The 18,441-nt window shown below is 42.7% G+C and overlaps 2 protein-coding genes across 3 annotated transcripts in view; one reads left to right on the top strand and one right to left on the bottom strand.

Moving 5' to 3' along the window:
* The window catches only part of adam22 (ADAM metallopeptidase domain 22), a 53,328-nt gene extending 43,288 nt beyond the window's left edge, over window positions 1–10,040 (top strand). The window contains exons 24-31 of one of the 2 annotated variants that reach the window (XM_063878884.1): window positions 617–728; window positions 1,464–1,554; window positions 1,907–1,960; window positions 2,514–2,621; window positions 3,137–3,237; window positions 3,750–3,816; window positions 6,728–6,851; window positions 7,169–10,040. In XM_063878884.1, coding sequence (XP_063734954.1) covers window positions 617–728; window positions 1,464–1,554; window positions 1,907–1,960; window positions 2,514–2,621; window positions 3,137–3,237; window positions 3,750–3,816; window positions 6,728–6,851; window positions 7,169–7,189 — 678 coding nt within the window. In that variant the 3' untranslated portion in view covers window positions 7,190–10,040. Of the gene's footprint in view, window positions 1–616; window positions 729–1,463; window positions 1,555–1,906; window positions 1,961–2,513; window positions 2,715–3,136; window positions 3,238–3,749; window positions 3,817–6,727; window positions 6,852–7,168 lie in introns of both variants that reach the window. The other variant, XM_063878882.1, reaches the window with a different exon arrangement.
* Window positions 10,041–10,110: 70 nt separating this feature from the next.
* On the bottom strand, window positions 10,111–14,777 carry gtpbp10 (GTP-binding protein 10 (putative)). The gene is made up of 10 exons (XM_063878885.1): window positions 14,651–14,777; window positions 13,512–13,705; window positions 13,281–13,372; window positions 12,960–13,104; window positions 12,780–12,853; window positions 12,637–12,689; window positions 12,422–12,529; window positions 12,211–12,288; window positions 11,902–12,025; window positions 10,111–11,145 (listed from the first exon to the last, which is right to left on the bottom strand). The coding sequence occupies exons 1-10, from the start codon at window positions 14,681–14,683 to the stop codon at window positions 10,913–10,915; spliced, it is 1,134 nt and encodes a 377-aa protein (XP_063734955.1). The 5' UTR covers window positions 14,684–14,777; the 3' UTR covers window positions 10,111–10,912.
* Window positions 14,778–18,441: the final 3,664 nt, after the last annotated feature.

Raw genomic sequence — 18,441 nt, 5'->3', positions numbered from 1 at the left:
ACACACACACACACACACACACACACACACACACACACACACACACACACACACACACACACACACACACACACACACACACACACACACACACACACACACACACACACACACACACACACACACACACACACACACACACACACACACGGTGAACAAACCTATGATAACAAACAATTGTGTAAAAATCGGTAAATCGGATATGTACTGTTGTTATGTCTTCAGCGTAAAGAAGCTCCAAATGGTTAATACTGTTATTTAAGTCTGTTTTTCTTTTTAGAAGAATACATAAGGATCAGTTTAACAACAGGTTCTGACATAAAGATGTGAAACAACATTTATAATGTAATGTCTCATTTGCTTGAATGAGCTTGCTAACAATAATGTTACTTAATAAATATAGGCTAAACATTTTAAAACAGCATTACTCACTGAAACCGTAAACTACACTCAGTCTTTTGAATACTACATAAATCAGTTCATTATATATGATCAGGATGTGGGGCACACATATTTTGGTGACACAGTACATTGCTCTGATCATGTGTCTTCAGCACAACATGTACTACAGGAGTTCAGTGTGCAGGTTTTTGACTATTGTCTTTTTCTACTGTAGGTGTGCAGCAGTGATCTGAAGTGTGTGTGTTACCTGGGCTGGGCAGGAGATGACTGTAACTCCACATCTCCTCTCAGCTATCCCGTGGTCGGACCAACCGCCTCAGTTTCTGGTGAGAGATGTTAATCCCCTACACTATTTGATGCCTCTCTCCAAACCTCTTTTCAGTTCACATTTTCTGCACTTTCTTTCGTTCTTCTCTGCTTTCTATACGTCTAAACTCTTTCTAGTCAGCATTCACTCACTTGAAATCCCATTCACAAATATTTCTTTGAAGCTTTTCTTTTCTTTTTTTGTTTGAGCCTCTGTGCCGGGTTTCATGTCTGCTCATTAAAACCAGCTGCATTTGTATTCACTGAACCATGCATGTCATTCTTTTTATTTGTCATTATTTTCACACTCATTCTTTGTCGACAGGCTGATGTCTTTGACGGAGTGACTTGAGGTCAGATTTGAGTTCCTTTTCATTGTATTTGTCCTGTCTTTGATGTCATTTCCTTGTCCTCTTCCTCTCTCACCCCACCTTCAGCTTCACCTTGGTCCACTAATTCTGATCTTCATTCAGTTAAAACAAGCAGTTTGTAATGTTGTCCTGAATGGGAACCTCCTGCACATGTAGGTTCCTCTCAGAGTAGTGCTAAAGTCTGACAGCAGTTTGGTTGTTCTCGGTTTGTCCCCCCTGTTCTCCTTTGACACTTTTCCTGCTAAATGTACTGTGTTTTTGTGTTCTGCTGCAGTGGTTTGTGGTTAATGTATCCCCTTGTGTCCCCACTATTCAGGAAACAAGAGACACACATCCAATTAACACACCTCCTCCTCCCCACTGTCCTCTCTCCCACTGTCTTAGGTTACACCAGTACCAACATCATCATCGGGGCCATCACAGGCTCCATCCTCCTCCTCGCCCTCATACTGGCTGCTACAGCCTGGGGTTTCAAGTGAGTGTCCCTCAGCCTGCACGAGTGATGCTTTAGAGTTCCCAAACTGTTGCAAACACAGGGAGAAATCTAGATCGTGACATGGTAGATGGTAAATAGGATAGGACACACAATTATGTTTGTTTTTATCTTTTATACTTGTTAATTATGGAATTAACGTAGACCTGAAAGGCTTCCAATAACCATTAAACAGAGCAAGAAAAAATTGACTAGGGGTCACAAATAGAAATTGCTTTGTTTTGAGGGGTCCCAAGTCAACGAGACTGGGAATCAGTGCTTTATATTATACAATGCATTTTAAAAGAGTTATATCGTGTATTTCGACTGAGGGTACTCATACTTCTCTTCACAGGAGCTACAAACAGAGACGCTATGAGGAATCTGAAGTTCATCGAAGATTCTGCCGGTTTGCTCATTTTAACCTGATTTCAAATGTGCTGCGATTAAATTGAATACACATGACAATTAAAAGTTTTTAGAGCGAGTGTCCTGTAAATAATATCTTTCACACACATTACAAAAAAGCTCAACAACAAATTTCTTTTACACAGTGGTTGATTATCATTACTGAAATAAATGTAGTGGAGTAGAAAGGAAAACTTACATTTGCAGATAATGACAGTATTTAACTAAATGTACATACTTAATTTCCACCACTAAAAAAGGCATCACACACCATTATGTCTGCCGTTAAACTGAAGCACTTACTTCACTAATGCAAGGTTCAACAGATTTGAATGCAACACATGAACATCTGTTTTCGGCAATATGTGGAACATCCTACTGGATTATGTATAGCTGTGGTAGACTTATAAAACAGGCATTTTAACAAATACATAAGAAAAAAATACATCTCAAAGCAAGAACACACATTATTTGTTTAAGTGTACAGCTTTATAACAAATAACTATGAAGGGTGATTATTTCTGGGATCTAAAATAATTATTTTGTATTTCCAGGCAAATGCCCCCAGGTGACTATGTAACAAAGCCTGGGGATGCAGACTCATTTTACAGTGACATGCCTCCGGGGGTCAGCACAAACTCCGGCTGCAGCTCCAAGAAGAGGTCAGCCTGCCTGTCGCATCATCAGATTTGCACCCTGTCCTTCACCCCCTCCATCCCATCCATTTCTCAGAACATCTCAGTGTTTGGCTTCAGGTGTGCCATCTCATCATCACTCATTAATTTGTTGGCAGTGTGTGCGCGCGTGTGCGTGCGTGTGTTTAGTCACTGGTGTGTTTATATCGTGCTTTGTTACTATCATGGCTTTCATTATGTGTCTCATTCTGTGCACATTTTGAAGATGAATCAAAATGTTTTCAAAATGATGGACATTTTGCTGATGGAGAATCAAGCAGAAAAAATCTTGCGGCTACATTTCTCATATCATGTGTCACTTTCAGCTGCCATGATATTGTTTCCCGGCTCATAATGTTGCCATCTGCTGCGATGGTGTGTTCATATTCCCCTTGTCCTTCGTCTCCACTAATGCAACCAGAACAGAAGTAAAATGATTTGTGGCAGCTTAGAAGGATGATGATGATCTGATAATATTTACCACTGTGTGTGCGTGTGAGTAGATCTAATGGCCTATCACACTCGTGGAGCGAGAGAATCCCAGATGCCAAACACATCTCTGACATCTGTGAAAATGGGCGACCAAGAAGCAACTCATGGCAAGGTAAAGCACAAATCCCCATTCAGACAGTTCATACAGGGAGAGAAAACACTTAACCTCTGCTGCGCCTTTGTTTTGGTAATTAACACTTTTTGATGTGGTCTTTGGAGGTAGCAATTTTATGGTTTATGGTGTGATTTATTTTTTGTATTGTATACATACTGTATACTGTTTGTGTCTGTATGAGATGAGCAAATTGGTTTTTTCATTAGGGATGATAAAGTTGACTAATCTAAACTAATATGATTACCTAACATCACATGGGGGCCTGAGAAAAAATAGTATGTGTGTCAAATGTCTTAATCATTTAAGGGGAATTTTCTCTACAACTTATTACTTTTTCCCCCTCTGGCGCCCATTGCCTGACTTTGTTTTGCGGTAACAAACACATCACAGCCCTTTTCAGCGTTCTAATTGTTCTCTCCTGCAATAAACATCACTCCCAGTAAAATATTGTGCAGGTAATTGTAGATACTTGTATTTAAAGTGTGCGTTTATGTTCTGTTTCTTTTCAGGAAATCTGAGTGGGAATCGCAAGAAACTGAAGGGAAAGAAGTTTCGTGCTCGCTCCAACTCCACTGAGTAAGTCCTGGCATTTTGTGAGGTTGTTGAAGATTAGCATGGGATGGGCAGACACGGTTAAGCTCTGGTGAAAAATATACTTTTTCTTAGAGTAATGCTGGCAGTAGGCTTCAATTTTCCATTTTAACGATTATAAATAACATCAAAAATGTCAGGCCCTGAACAATAATAACTACCTTGTCCCACCTGTTCCTACTTAAGATGTAAATCATCAATCTTTTAAAATTGTGAACAATAAAAGGCAACAATTATCTGGATGGATGTCCCAAAAGGTGCTTTAATAAAATGTATGTGTTTCAGATAAAAAAATATACACTAAATAACTTAAAGGACTCCATACAACACAGCTGTGTGCTGCAGTTTATGCAAATGTTTCTCAAATGGGAGTAAATACTGTATTTATTTTGAACTACCTTTAACCGTCAAGTAATACAGGTTTGGCACGCTCAAGAGAATTTACAGCCTTGACAGAAACGAACCACAGTCTCTCTTTTCAGCCAGCTGTGTGGCTCATTCAGGTGTATTTAATAGTGTTTGAACGACAATGAAGGTTTAAAACAGTTCGATCTATTAACCCCAGTTGTTGCTGAGTACAGCGTTAGGATCAATCCATTGTTGGTTTTGTTCTTTACATACGATTTATTGACAGAAAAGGTAAAATCTTAATTTTATCAGTAAGTAAGTTGTGTTGTTGCTGTTAAAAGATTACAACTCATTATGTTTCTCACAAATGTTCCACAAAAAGAGGTCACACGAGAATGTTGCATTGAGCCTAGTCCAATGATTGTGAGGTCATGTTGTCTCTAGCAGTGTAAACTCGCTTCTCTTGCGAGGCTGTACCGCCCCTCTTAATCTTTACTCCTATACACCTATAACCTGTGAGCAAGTATTTGCATGTATGCCTGTTGACTGTGGATGAACCTCATGCATTGGCTGCTTCCCAGCCTGCCGCGTTAGTTTGTTATTTTGTGGGTTTGAAGCTCTTGGCATATGCAGTGCATCTGTTCTCATTGCAAGAATGAGACTGACTGCTAACTGCTTGGAATGAAATGTAACCAATATGCAACTGAGCCTGACACACACCACACAGTTGTTTGTGATTTCCATGGTGCCGTTTTCATCTGAATCCACACACAGGTCTGTCCGCCGTCTTCTCACCATTTTCTCAATTGCATCTTGGTGTTTGTTCAGGATATCTTTGCTCTGCTCTGCTTTCCTAAATATCTCCTCTTCCTCTCTCCTGCCCTCCACACTCGCTTATTTTCTGTCCTTTTCAATTATATTCCCTTCCTTCCTTTTCTCTCTTCTCCCCCTCCTTCTGTTGTGACCATCACCCCCTCCCCCTCCCACAGGTATTTAACCCCTCGCTGCAAAGAGTTTTATGATGTAACTAAATGGGTAGAAGATGTGAATAAAAACACTCAAGGACCTTACCTTAGGTATAACTTCAGGATATGTCCCGTACCCCTCATGCTTGTCTGAAGACCCCTCACTTTTGGTTTTATTTGTGGCTTGGTCAGTAAAAAATTAACAATTACTGTAGCTCCAATCTGGACATTTTAAAGTCAAATCTCAAAGAAAGAAGCAGGCATGTTCAACATGGAGTTCCCAAAGGGGGTGGCTGGGTATTACGCTTTTATTTTCCACTGTACATTGCAATTTATCCTATTTTATGTTATTCTTCCTTTTAGTTTGAGTGAAAACATTCCTTCTTTGTGATCAGCTGCACTTTACTTTGCAGATTTTTATTTTCAGCTAATCATTCCGCAGAACAACATTTCTCCAACTGCCTGTGCAAGTGTGACAATTATAATGAAGTCATTGTATTCCTAATTTCTCCTTATTCCCTTCTCCCCTTCAGTCCCCTGCTGCATGCTGTGTGTTGTTCTGTCAGTAAGTGTCTGTGTGTCGGCCCAGCCTCGCTCCCAGTGACCTCACGTGCCTTCAGTGCGATGTCGCTGCAGAGTCAGGCTTGACATCTTAACTGAGCCTCTGTGACAATCTGTAGTCCGTCACTCTGATCGTGTCAGAGGTCTATAGATAATAAAGCCACAACGTTTCCTTGAAAACAACAAGGAAGCTCTGGCCCTGGCACTGTAGAGTGTCACCATTTGTTTCTACAAGCTCAAGTAACACAATCAATCAGCACTGTAATCAATAGACCTCCGCCTTGTCCAGGAGCAAACCCCTCAGCCTGCTTTTACATTTAATACAGAAACAGTCCATATGATTCTAGAAGTAAAGAGAAACACACATTTTCCCAGTGATTAAACAAATTATTTTCAGAACTTAAATCAGCACAAATCAAAAAAGAATTAGCTAGCAGCTGGTACCACATGGGGCAGGTTCACTGGACAGGAGCTCTCCACTGACTCTCTGTTTCTCACCCAGCACCGGTCTGGTCCGCCGTCCCAGTCACCTCATCATACTCACTGTTCCCAGCATTCGTCATTTAAACACTGATCCAACATTTTTAAGAATACAAATTGGTTCAATAGAAGTCTCTTAAGGTGAATTGTTGCAAATCCTGGCATGTTTGTGTGTCGGTAATGCTGTGGCAGGGTGAAGCATGTGAGTTGCAGGAAACTAGGACTGCCTACACCGCTGCTGGGAACCATGTACTGTGAACAGAGGTTGCCCCTAAAAGCTGAGCTATGTTTTTAAAAGATTACATGATCTGTCTGTCTCTGTGTTTGGTGAGCAGCAGTGAGAGCTTTTAAGATCAATCTCTCTCAAAAGGAAGGTGAAAAACTAGAGCAGCTGAAGGAGGATGTTGCCCAAAGCCACAGATCTAACATTAGCTCCTGAATCTCGCTTCATCTATCCATCTGTGTCTTTGGTCAACTTAATCCTAGACTAACCAGAACATAAGAGGCACTTTATTAATAATGTCACTTCCTCTTTTCCTCAGGACACTTTCCCCTGCCAAGTCTCCCACTTCCTCTACAGGATCAATTGCATCCAGCAGGAGATACCCTTACCCCATGCCCCCCCTCCCCGATGACCAGAGGAAAGTCAACAGGCAGAGTGCCAGGGCAAGTATTAATCATTACACATCCTTTATATACAGACGATACACTGATCAAGCTAAATAGAAGGGTCATTGTGACTAAGCAGTGGTTCACAACCCTTTTGTGCTGATGTAAACACAGGCTGTCAGATGAACTCGTGTTATTCGTTACATAATATCATAAACAGCTCCAATAAGACCAGATTTATCTTTTTGGACATGACTAATTCCATACAAACAGGAAGTGAGATGACTATTGGTGCACACATGTTAATAAGTCTTCTTTCTTTTTGTCTTCCCCATCCCTCTCTCTTTCTTCTGCTTCCCCCTTTATCTCTTCAGCTGTGGGAGACATCAATATAACAGCCTTCTCACCCGCTCTGCAAAAGATCTCAAGGAATTACTCTTGTTGCTCCTTTTCTATGAATGAAAAACACAAAAACAAAATTGACTCTAATCTATTTAAGAGAAATGGAGAGAAAGCCCCCCACTGGAGTGGAAATAGGCAAAGGTGTGTGTGAGTGAGTGTGAACAAGCATCTCCGAGGCTTTCTTGCCAGACGGCGTCATTCAGTGGGTGACGATGCGGATTGCCGGCAGAGAAACCAGCTCCACATCCACTCCAGATCAGCTGGAGCTCAGACTGAGCTGTTCCTGACTGCTCAGGCCTCATTTATGGGACTGGAAACCCCCCTCCACCCCGAACTCCAACCTTTCGTTAAACATCCACACAACCTTTTTACATCCCGTCATACCCACTTCAACTTCACCGCCCGACTTCCCCCCGTGTTTTGAGCTCCTCTCTAAAAGGAGCCGTGGAGCCAGGGGCACGTCATCGTATCACTCTGCATCTCTGGATCATTTTGACGCACGTGAATCACTGTAGAAACTCCAACACTGTATGCATGAGACAACCCTGTTTATTACAACCTCCTCCTACTGAACAGACGAGAAGACAGAAGTCTGATCTGAGAGGAAAGCATGCGAGGGGGCAGTGATTTTAATACCTTCTGTAGACTTAGACACTTTCTCTCCACTATAGATAACCCATATAGCATCACCAGTTATAGCCCATTACCCCATGACCCAACCACCTGACCCCACCCTGCTCCTCGTGCCCCTCGATTTGTTTGTGCTGTGTACATATGTACAGTGAAAATACACACAGAGTATGTTTTTGCTTTTATTTTGAAAGAGGAAAAGATCGAGATGTCTCTTCCTACTGTATTGTGTTGTAGACAGAAGCGGAATCTCTGTAAAAAGCGTAAGATACCCCGCGCTCGCTCTTCTGTCTGTGTTTCTCATTTTTTTCACTCCTCTAGCTTTGTCTGTGTGATTGTGGCCTCTATAGCTTTCTCCATCCACAGCAGAATGTAAATGTGTTTTTTTATATTATCTTAGCACTGGTTTTTATCCATCTCTGGGAGGAATACACAAACATCCAGTAATAGCTGAGGATTCTTTGAGTTCATTGTGGCACATTAAGAGTGTTGATGATTATTATTTAGGAAAAAGTCAATAGTTTTATGTGCCATTCCTTTGTGAAATGAATGGGATGTGTTTGGTGTAGTTATAGGCGTGCCAATTTTCACTCATGGTGGTTTTTGGAAATTTACCATTGATAATGTTAAGATGTGTTTAGTTCACTAAATTCTACATTTGGATGTTTTTGAGGCCAGCGTGCTCCCTTTTCTACAATAGTCATCACATGAGTTGGATCAGATGAGATGTGACAATAACAAGAGTGCCCTGATTAGGACAAGGAATCTGGAAACTGTGATTGAAATGTGCATTTTGGATTTAGCTGTATTGATTGAGATATTTAGCCTTGTAAATGATTAACTATGCTGTACAGTGCTTGCCATTTGAGCTTGTGAAGACCGACAGCATGACAGTTCTATAATCAAATTAAGTTATTTCTCTGGTAGGCTATTTGTGAGACCATCAGGGTAAACAAGCATGTCACTGAAGGACTTTTTTTCCATCATTGCCTTTTTTGCTGTTGTCCAAATGAGTACTGTACGCAAAGTCGGGACAATTCATGGCAGGAAGTCACAGGGTCTAAAGATGATTAAGAAGGGAGAACACTGATTTAATGCCAGTGCAGCTATTAAAGTTGGACTTTGAAAATGTATCCCATATCACTCCCCAAAAAGCAAGTTCTTTGTACAGTACTGAGTCATTGTTCTACCTTGTGTAGAAATTGTTGTCTCAAGGCCTCCTGTTCGTCATTTTACCGTTGTTAGTTTTTGTTCAGGTGTGGGCACTTGTTCATTTGTAATTCATGTATGCATTAGGACTGTATAGGTAATACGATCTTCACAATATTGGACTAATATTGCTACTAGTATCTTTTTTTATTAAGTACCTTTGTAATGTTCACTTTTTTCTCAGCATTATGTACAGCAACGATTCAACAGTAATTAAGTGCATTATTGTAATTATGTGTGTTGATGAGTTTGAGTGGAGAGTTTGTTTTTTTTTTAACACATTTGTCCTGGGGCAATAGAAGCGGCAGTTCCTCTGGCATGTGGCATATCTTATAAGGTTTGGACACACATAATGATGTAAGTGAAGTCTGTACGGGCTCATGATTTGCCTTTTACCAGAGCTTTCTTGTCTTTGCTCCGGTCTTCTTTAAGTATTTGTAAGTGTCCCAGGGCTGCAGAGAGCATCATCTCAGAGCTCTTGAGAAACATTTTTAACATCATAATACTGTGCGAGACATTTGTCCTGGTGGTATTTACATTGCACTGTGCTACACTCTGAGGACTCTCTGCTCAGGATGGGACCACGCAGGCTGCAGTTGTTGCTGTCAAATCTCCAAACATGTATCTGTCTCTGCCTGCACACAACGGCTGGACTGACAGATCCTAACAGGACGACTCTGGCAAAACGTCTCCTCAGATGGAGCCATCTGTCTCTTTCTGGCCAGAGACTTGAATGTATTCATGCACCACCAAGCCTCATACATGTGGTCCCATCCTGCCCGACACATCAGCACTCTGCTGGGCTGCAGGAACCTTGAACCCCCGCCCCCACCTGTACTAGTTTAAATATAAATACTGCAGTTGCTGTGTTTTATTTCCAACCCCTTTTTTCTTTTGCCTGTATGCTGTACAGACTGATGATGCAAAAATCAATCCTCATATTTTTTTCCTCTTAATTATTCAGTATTGTAATATATTTAATATAAAATAAAACTTTCATCAACACGTCTGTCTATGGGGATATTTCTAACTTCAGACTGTACTTCTAGAGAAACAAACACTGCTTCTATCAAAACTTGCTTCATTCATTTATTTGTATTAAACAATAACAGGATGCGCTGATCCAATGGTGACCAGATATGACCAGACGTGACTGATCCACTGCTTAAGCTAACTAAGGTTCAGCTTTCCTCTCTTCCTAACATTCATTCAGGTATAGCAGGTTCAGATTTGACGCCACAACAACACCCGGGCTCTTGTTACTTATAGTTCAAATAATTTAAACTTGGGAGGGGGAAAAAAAAGCACTATTATCTGATCCTTACTCTGTTTTGGAAGACAACCACAATTAAGGTATGTGGATCAGTAACGGGAGAGTTGGATCAGTGCATCCCGACGAAACACACCAATACAAATAAATACACACTTGATCTATGTGAGCAATCTGATGAAATGCAAAAGAGCTGGTAGGTCTTTTCTGTCTTTGAGGTATGTTCTATTAAAAGTATCTGGCACAAAACATGGTGCTGCTTTTGCATTTGCTTGGTCAACATTCTTTGAATGGTTAAGTATATAAATCTGTTGCATCATTTCTGAATACAGATGGACCATGTTGACTGAGATAGGATTTGGATAACCTCCGACCCACAAGCAAATATTCAAAGAACAGATCAACTCTGAGCCTCATAACATTTGATGTTTTGGCTGCGTCCGTGGTTGAGAAAATCCTCTGCTATCACTCCCAGGGACAGTGAAAGCTGCACTTTCTGTTTCCACTGGTCTTTTCTCATGACACCCCGTTTGCCTGGTGTTGACGTTCATGTAGTTTGAAACTTTTTTAGGAAGCGACCCATCCGTAATTGTCCAGCTGAAATGTGTTACATTTTGCCCATGTTCTTCTCTAAAGACGAGTGTGGGTTGTGCCTCAGTGTCTGCAGTCTCTGTTGATGGACGGCTTTGGTTTCCATTGCAGCATCTTCATCGAGGGATTCCCGGATGCAACTTTTCAAATGGTCGATACCGAACCCCGTGAGTGCAGAGACAGGAACCACGTGTCTGAAGGTCATGTAGGTCTTCGGTATCATGTCCTCAGGAAACATATGAGAGAACTCTAAAGGAAGGAAAGATAACAGAATTAAAATGTCTCTCTCCAATTTAAGGGCTGCTGCTATATTCAATTTCTTTATCAATTACCTTCTCATTATGTTTTAGATTTATTGTTTGGTTTAAATAATATCTGCCAAGGATCAAAACCCAAATATATCTAATTCCATTTCTTATAAAAAATAAAAACAAAGAATATAAATTATCTTATACATAGTTGCAACTCTAAACTAAAGCACATCCATCTCAAATACAGCAACACGATAACCCTTAGACAGTATTCATTTGAGTAACAATGTACATTTTATAATGGAATTAAATATCCACATCGTATAGCATTAAGCATGTGGTTTTCTTTGTCTTATAAACAGTTATATTTCAATTATTGGATGGTTAATATTTGCTTCAGTTTCAAAGGGCTCTGGTTGATTGTATATATTATGACACGGCACTTTTCCACTGCATTCAGCATAATGGTGATGGCTATACCACCATTTTTACATTATGTTGATTTGAGCTAAATGTTTTTCATGAAATATTATACATTCTGTTTTCATATTCACTGATTATATCCATCTTCTGAATAAGACAATTATTGTAATTGGCAAAATGTCCCACATCCTAGTAGCATTATTCGCAGAGGACGTTGATAGACTGGACGTATTGTGGGATCTTTTGGTGGATTCTTAAGGCAAAGGAGTTGTCTATGTTGAACTACATTTCATTCAAATATAAAACTATTAAATAACTTCGCCAACTGTACCATCTGGATTTTGTAGTTGCTCCTTCAGCTCTGTGAATTTGTCCTCAGCGTCAGGCACGTCCATTTTGTTCACCACCAGTAAAGCAGGCTTTGAAACAAGCTCCTCTTTGTACAACTCCAACTCCTTCAGGCCGCAGTGAGACAGGAGAAGAGGAGGAACGAGATAAAGAAATATGGTTGGCATGAGATTGATGGATGATAGACAAGTCAAAGTGAGGAAAGGTAAGAAAGATCTGATTTATTTACTATAAAAGCTTTATTATACAGATTTGATGATTATATTTGAACAAAAGTCATATCATCACTCACCTTGGTTAGAAGTTGAACAGCTTCAAAGGCCGACCTAAACGGTGTTTTACTTGCCAGCTGGAAACCAGAAACATCTACCTGCATCGAGAAAAAAGAAAACATGTCAAGCTCAATCCTTCTCTGGTTGTTCTCACCACATTGGGGTTGAATGTTTTCTTCGAATCGTATATACATGTATTTGTCAACTTATGTGCTTTCAGGCCCAACGCACCACAAACAGGAGCTGCTTGGTCCTCTCCACGTGTTTGAGAAACTTGTGGCCCATGCCTTTGTTTATGTGAGCTCCCTCAATCAGGCCTGGCAGATCAGCTACAGAAATCTACCAAAAGTACAAAAAGGAAATGTGAAGAAAATCCCTAAATGAGTGGAAACTGCTGAAAATAAACAGATTCAAGGAATGTGTAAAAACAACATACATTCCCATACCTGTTTGTGATCTTTATACATCAGTTTGCCGATCTCCGGCCTCAAAGTTGTGACTGTAAAATTACAAAGATTTTAGAAATGTCCAAAACAAAAGTGCACAGTATACTGTATATCTGTACATGTGTGTAGCAGTATGTACTCACAAGCATAGTTGGCAATCTGAGGTGTTGCATTAGACATGGCAGTCAGGAGAGAGGACTTCCCTGCATTTGGGTACCTGACGGTGAATCAACACATCAGATATTAAAGAGAAATATTTGTGCCATTGTGAGTCTCATCTGAAATAAACCAAAATGTCAAGTCATGTGTGTTTCTGCTGTCACCCAACAAGTCCCAGGTCAGCGATGAGTTTGAGATCCAGCCGTATCTGTTTGATCTGACCCTTAGTGGGCTCAAATGCTGAGTGGAAGGAGCCTCCGTATCCTCCTTTTGCCACCCTCAGACGATCGCCCTCAGTATTCAGGTCACCTTGGAAGGACAGGGATTGGAAAAAGTACCGGTAAGTTTTTATTGCAACATCATGTCTATGCCTCCTCCATCTGATTCTGATTTTCTGCCACATATGATGTTCTTAACTCCATAAATACAACAATGAAAATGCATTGGACAAAATGTAGGATGTATATAAAAGAAGTTTTACATACCAATTATTTTGCCATCATCAGCGGTGACTGTGATACCAACAGGAGCCAAGATCTCCTGGTCCTTCCCCCTCTCTCCTTTCAGTGCTCGGACACTGTCAGTAAATACAGTTCACACACTCAATCATTACATGACATGTTTAAGTCATCAGCTTATGTCAACGATTGGTGGATGAGTGCCACAACAAACTGTATATTCTGTTGTGACACTTATGTCTAATGACAAAAACAAACCTGCTGTTGGCTCCTGCTTCAGCCAAAAAACGTTTCTGGGGGTACTTGTCCTTGATCCTCTTCAAGGTCACATTTTTTGAAGCCACCACCCAAACATCTCCCCCGTTTCCTCCATGTCCCCCAAGACGGGGAAGACCCATGCCCCCACTGCCTCCACGGACGTACAAACGTAAGTTATCCACAAGGTTTCCATACTGTAGGAGGCAGAGGAATACAGTGATGAGTAACTTTAGAGACAAAGCCATTCATAATAAAACAGCTACCTTCAGAACAGGTGGGCTAAACAACTCAAATGTTTATATTTTAATAAACAACATTTACTGATATGTGGCAGTGAGAAAGGGAAGGCTAGCAGAAAGAGATGTAAAGAGATTACACAATGGTCATGTTAAGTTATTTACTAGTAATAATATAAGGAGTGATTTAAGAAAGAGTATAATCCAGGTAATTGTTACATTCATTAGTGTAAAAGATAACTGGTCACCTGGACCCAAGTAGTTTTACTTTTTAAATAAAAGACCACAATGCGAAGTCTTAAACATGTATTTGGGTAGCTACTGGATGTTTAACTCTTAAGTCAAGATGGGCATTAACTCCTCAAAGTCCTATAAATGTAATCATGACAGCATCTGAGTTTGCATATACACACGTCCATCAGGATCTGATAGCATTGTTTAGTCTAATGATAGATTAATAGTTTTTTAGAGATAATGAGAAAATGAAATCCCCAATTAGGACACATACTATTTCCAAGGACAGACACGAATTTTCATAAATCAAACTATATCCTTATTGTCATTGCATTGCTAGCAAAATATAAAGATTAAACATTTGGGGAAATATGCAAATGTATCCAAATCCACACACACACACACACACACACACACACACACACACACACACACACACACACACACACACACACACACACACACACACACACACACACACACACACACACACACACACACACACACACACACACACACACACACACTCAGTGACTCAATGTTTTGACAGCAGTTAGCAAGAGTAGCTTGCAGTTGCTTCACAGCCAATGTCACCACAACAGTTGTTAGAAAACAGACACTGCTGAAACGTTAGCATGCTATTTATATAATGTCTGCTACAGTACTTACTTTCCGGAAGATGATTCTACTTAACTGGACCATCTTCAGTGGCGTTTATTGCCCCTTTTGTGTTGTTGACTAAGCTAGCGGCTAGTTCACATGTGTTTGTATGAAGGACCGGAAGTGTGAGTTCCTCTCAGCTGAGCTCATTGGATTGTGAGGCAAAGAGGCGGGACTTCGCAAGGCTGAGTGACAGCCGCTTGTTAGTGCATATATAAGAATAAAACAAAGACGTGAGGTTGTTGCCCCTTCAAATACAGGAATAGTTTATGAATGATATGCTGTTGAATCCAAAGATTAACCACAACATCCCTCTACCCTATTATTTTAAAGCTATTGTTTATAGAAGTTGCACTTCTATAAATCATCTGATCTTTTCAAAATAACCAGCCATAAAATAATAGTGCTATTAAGGAGTTGTAGAATATCTAAATTGATTAAAGTTAGGCTATTTTGTCAGGAGGAAAACTGAGGGTGATTTCCTCCTTATACAGTCCAAATAAAGCCTACTCATTTAATGATAATGTTTAATTAGTTAGGCTTATTCTGAGAACAGCAACATCAATAAGATAGTGTCCAACACTTTGATATTTTGGGTTTATAAAACATATATCAGGCCTTTGAATTATTTGAAGAACAACATTGTCTATGACTCTGTTTCTGGTCATTTGTACAGACCTGACCTTTCGCCCTCTAGTCATATTTGTTTACATAATACAGTTCCTTGTACAGTGGTGTAAAGTACATTTACTCAAATAGTGCATTTATGTACAATTTGAATACTTGTGCATAACTTAAGTATTTAAATGTGTTGATACTTTGTACTTCTACCCCACTACAGTTCAGATGTAAATCTAACAGCTATGATACACACTTTACTGCATTGATAATTATAATCAAAACATATATTATATCCTTTCCGAGAACCAGGACCTTATCGTGGTGGAGAGGTTTGTGTGCCCCGATGAACCTGGGGGCTGTGTTGTCTGGAACCTTGTGTTCCTGGTAGGGTCTCCCATGGCAAATTGGTCTCAGGTAAGGGGCCAGACTAAGATTGGTTCAAAAAGACTCCATGAATAACACAATTGGAAGCGAGGATACCCGGCCCGGAGGAAGCCCGGGGTCCCCTTCTGGAGCCAGGCCCAGAAGGAGGACTCGTCAGCGAGCGTCTGGTGGCCGGGCTTGCCACGGAGCCCGGCCGGGCACAGCCCGAAAAAGCAACGTGGGCAACACCTCCGCTTCTCCGTCCCGCGGGCCCACCACCTAAGGGAAACAATGATGGGGTCGGGTGCGCTGCCACCCTTCCCAGTTTAGGGAATGTTGGTGCATCTGGGTGTGAAGGGCGCAGTGAAAGCAGAGGGTCTCGACGGACCAGACTCAGGCGACAGAAGTTGGCTTTGGGGACGTGGAATGTCACCTCTCTGGGGGGAAGGAGCCGGAGCTTGTGCGGGAGGTGGAGCGTTACCAGTTGGATCTGGTGGGGCCAAGGTGTGAGGCGCCGAGCGGGTGTGGGGATACTCACAAGCCCTCGGTTGAGTGCCGCTTTGTTGGAGTTTACCCCAGTGGACGAGAGGGTCGCCTCCCTACGCCTGCGGGTCATGGGGGGGAAAACTCTGACTGTTGTGTGTGCTTATGCACCAAACAGCAGTTCAGAGTATTCGGCCTTCTTGGAGACCCTGAAAGAAGTCCTGTATGGGGCTCCTGAAGGGGACTCCTTAGTCTTGCTGGGAGACTTCAACGCACACGTGGGCAATGATGTAGACACTTGGAGGGGCATGATTGGGAGGAACGGCCCCCCTCATCTGAACCGGAGTGGTGGTTTGCTACTGGACTTCTGTGCTAGTCATGGATTGGCCATAACAAACACCATGTTCGAACATAAGGCTGCTCATAAGTGTACGTGGTACCAGAGCACCCTAGGCAGAAGGTCCATGATCGATTTTGTTATCGTATCATCGGACCTGAGGCCGCATGTTTTGGACACTCGGGTGAAGAGAGGGGCGCAGTTGTCAACTGATCACCATCTAGTGGTGAGTTGGGTCGAGTGGCGGGGGAAGCCTCTGGACAGACCTGGTAAGCCCAAACGTGTAGTGCGGGTGAACTGGGCATGGGACTGGAGGAGTCCCATGTCCAGGAGGCCTTCAACTCACACCTCCGGCGGAGCTTTTCAGGCATCCCTGTGGACGCTGGGGGACATTGAACCAGAGTGGGCGGTGTTCAAAGCCTCTATTGCCGAAGCTGTGGCAGGGAGCTGTGGTCTCAAGGTCTTAGGTGCCTCAAGGGGCGGTAACCCTCGAGCTTCGTGGTGGACACTGGTGGTCAGGGAAGCTGTCCGACTGAAGAAGGAGGCCTTCCGGGATATGTTATCCCTGGGTACTCCTGACGCAGTTGCAAGGTATCGACAGGCCCGAAGGGCAGCAGCCTCAGCCGTGGCCGAGGCAAAGCAGCGGGTGTGGGAGAAGTTCGGAGAAGCCATGGAGAAGGATTTTCGGTCTGCACCAAAGTTGTTCTGGAAAACCGTACGACACCTCAGGAGGGGGAAGCAGGGTACCATCCAAGCTGTGTACAGTAAGGATGGGGCGCTGTTGACCTCAACTGATAGTGTGTTAGGGCGGTGGAAGGAACACTTTGAGGAACTCCTGAATCCGACAACTCCGCACTCTATTTAGAGGCGGAGCTGGAGTATGAAGGGGGATCAATTCCAATCTCACGGGGGGAAGTCACTGAGGTAGTTAAACAGCTCCACAGTGGCAAAGCCCCGGGGGTGGATGAGATCCGCCCAGAAATGCTGAAGGCTCTGGGTGTTGAGGGACTGTCATGGTTGACACGTCTCATCAACATTGCGTGGAAGTCGGAAACAGTACCGAAGGAGTGGCAGACCGGGGTGGTGGTTCCTCTCTTTAAAAAGGGGGATCAGAGGGTGTGTGCCAATTACAGAGGCATCACATTACTCAGCCTCCCCGGGAAAGTTTACTCTAAGGTGCTGGAAAGGAGGGTCCGGCCGATTGTCGAACCTCAGATTGAAGAAGAACAATGCGGTTTTCGTCCTGGTCGTGGAGCGACGGACCAGCTTTTCACTCTCGCAAGGATCCTGGAGGGGGCCTGGGAGTACACTCATCCGGTCTACATGTGCTTTGTGGATTTGGAGAAGGCGTATGACCGGGTTCCCAGGGAGATACTGTGGGAGGTGCTGCGGGGGTATGGGGTGAGGGGGTCTCTGCTCAGGGCCATCCAATCTCTGTACTCTCAAAGCGAGAGCTGTGTCCGGGTCCTCGGCAGCACGTCGGACCGATTTGCGGTGAGGGTTGGCCTCTGCCAGGGCTGCGCTTTGTCAGCAATCCTGTTTGTGATATTCATGGACAGGATTTCGAGGCGTAGTCGTGGGGGAGGGGGTTTGCAGTTCGGTGGGCTAAGGATTGCACCACTACTTTTTGCAGATGATGTGGTCCTAATGGCTTCATCGGTCTGTGACCTTCAGCACTCACTGGATCGGTTCGCGGCCGAGTGTGAAGCGGCTGGGATGAGGATCAGCACCTCCAAATCTGAGGCCATGGTTCTCAGCAGGAAACCGATGGATTGTCCACTCCAGGTAGGGAATGAAGCCTTACCCCAAGTGAAGGAGTTCAAGTATCTCGGGGTCTTGTTCTCAAGTGAGGGAACAATGGAGCGTGAGATGGGCCGGAGAATCGGAGCAGCGGGAGCGGTACTGCAGTCGCTTTACTGCACCGTTGTGATGAAAACAGAGCTGAGCCAGAAGGCAAAGCTCTCTGTCTACCGGGCCATCTTCGTTCCTACCCTCA

The sequence above is a fragment of the Eleginops maclovinus genome, chromosome 3 (genome assembly GCF_036324505.1).
Source record: "Eleginops maclovinus isolate JMC-PN-2008 ecotype Puerto Natales chromosome 3, JC_Emac_rtc_rv5, whole genome shotgun sequence".
In the NCBI taxonomy this organism is placed as follows: domain Eukaryota; kingdom Metazoa; phylum Chordata; class Actinopteri; order Perciformes; family Eleginopidae; genus Eleginops; species Eleginops maclovinus.
This window is presented reverse-complemented; position numbering and strand designations above follow the sequence as displayed.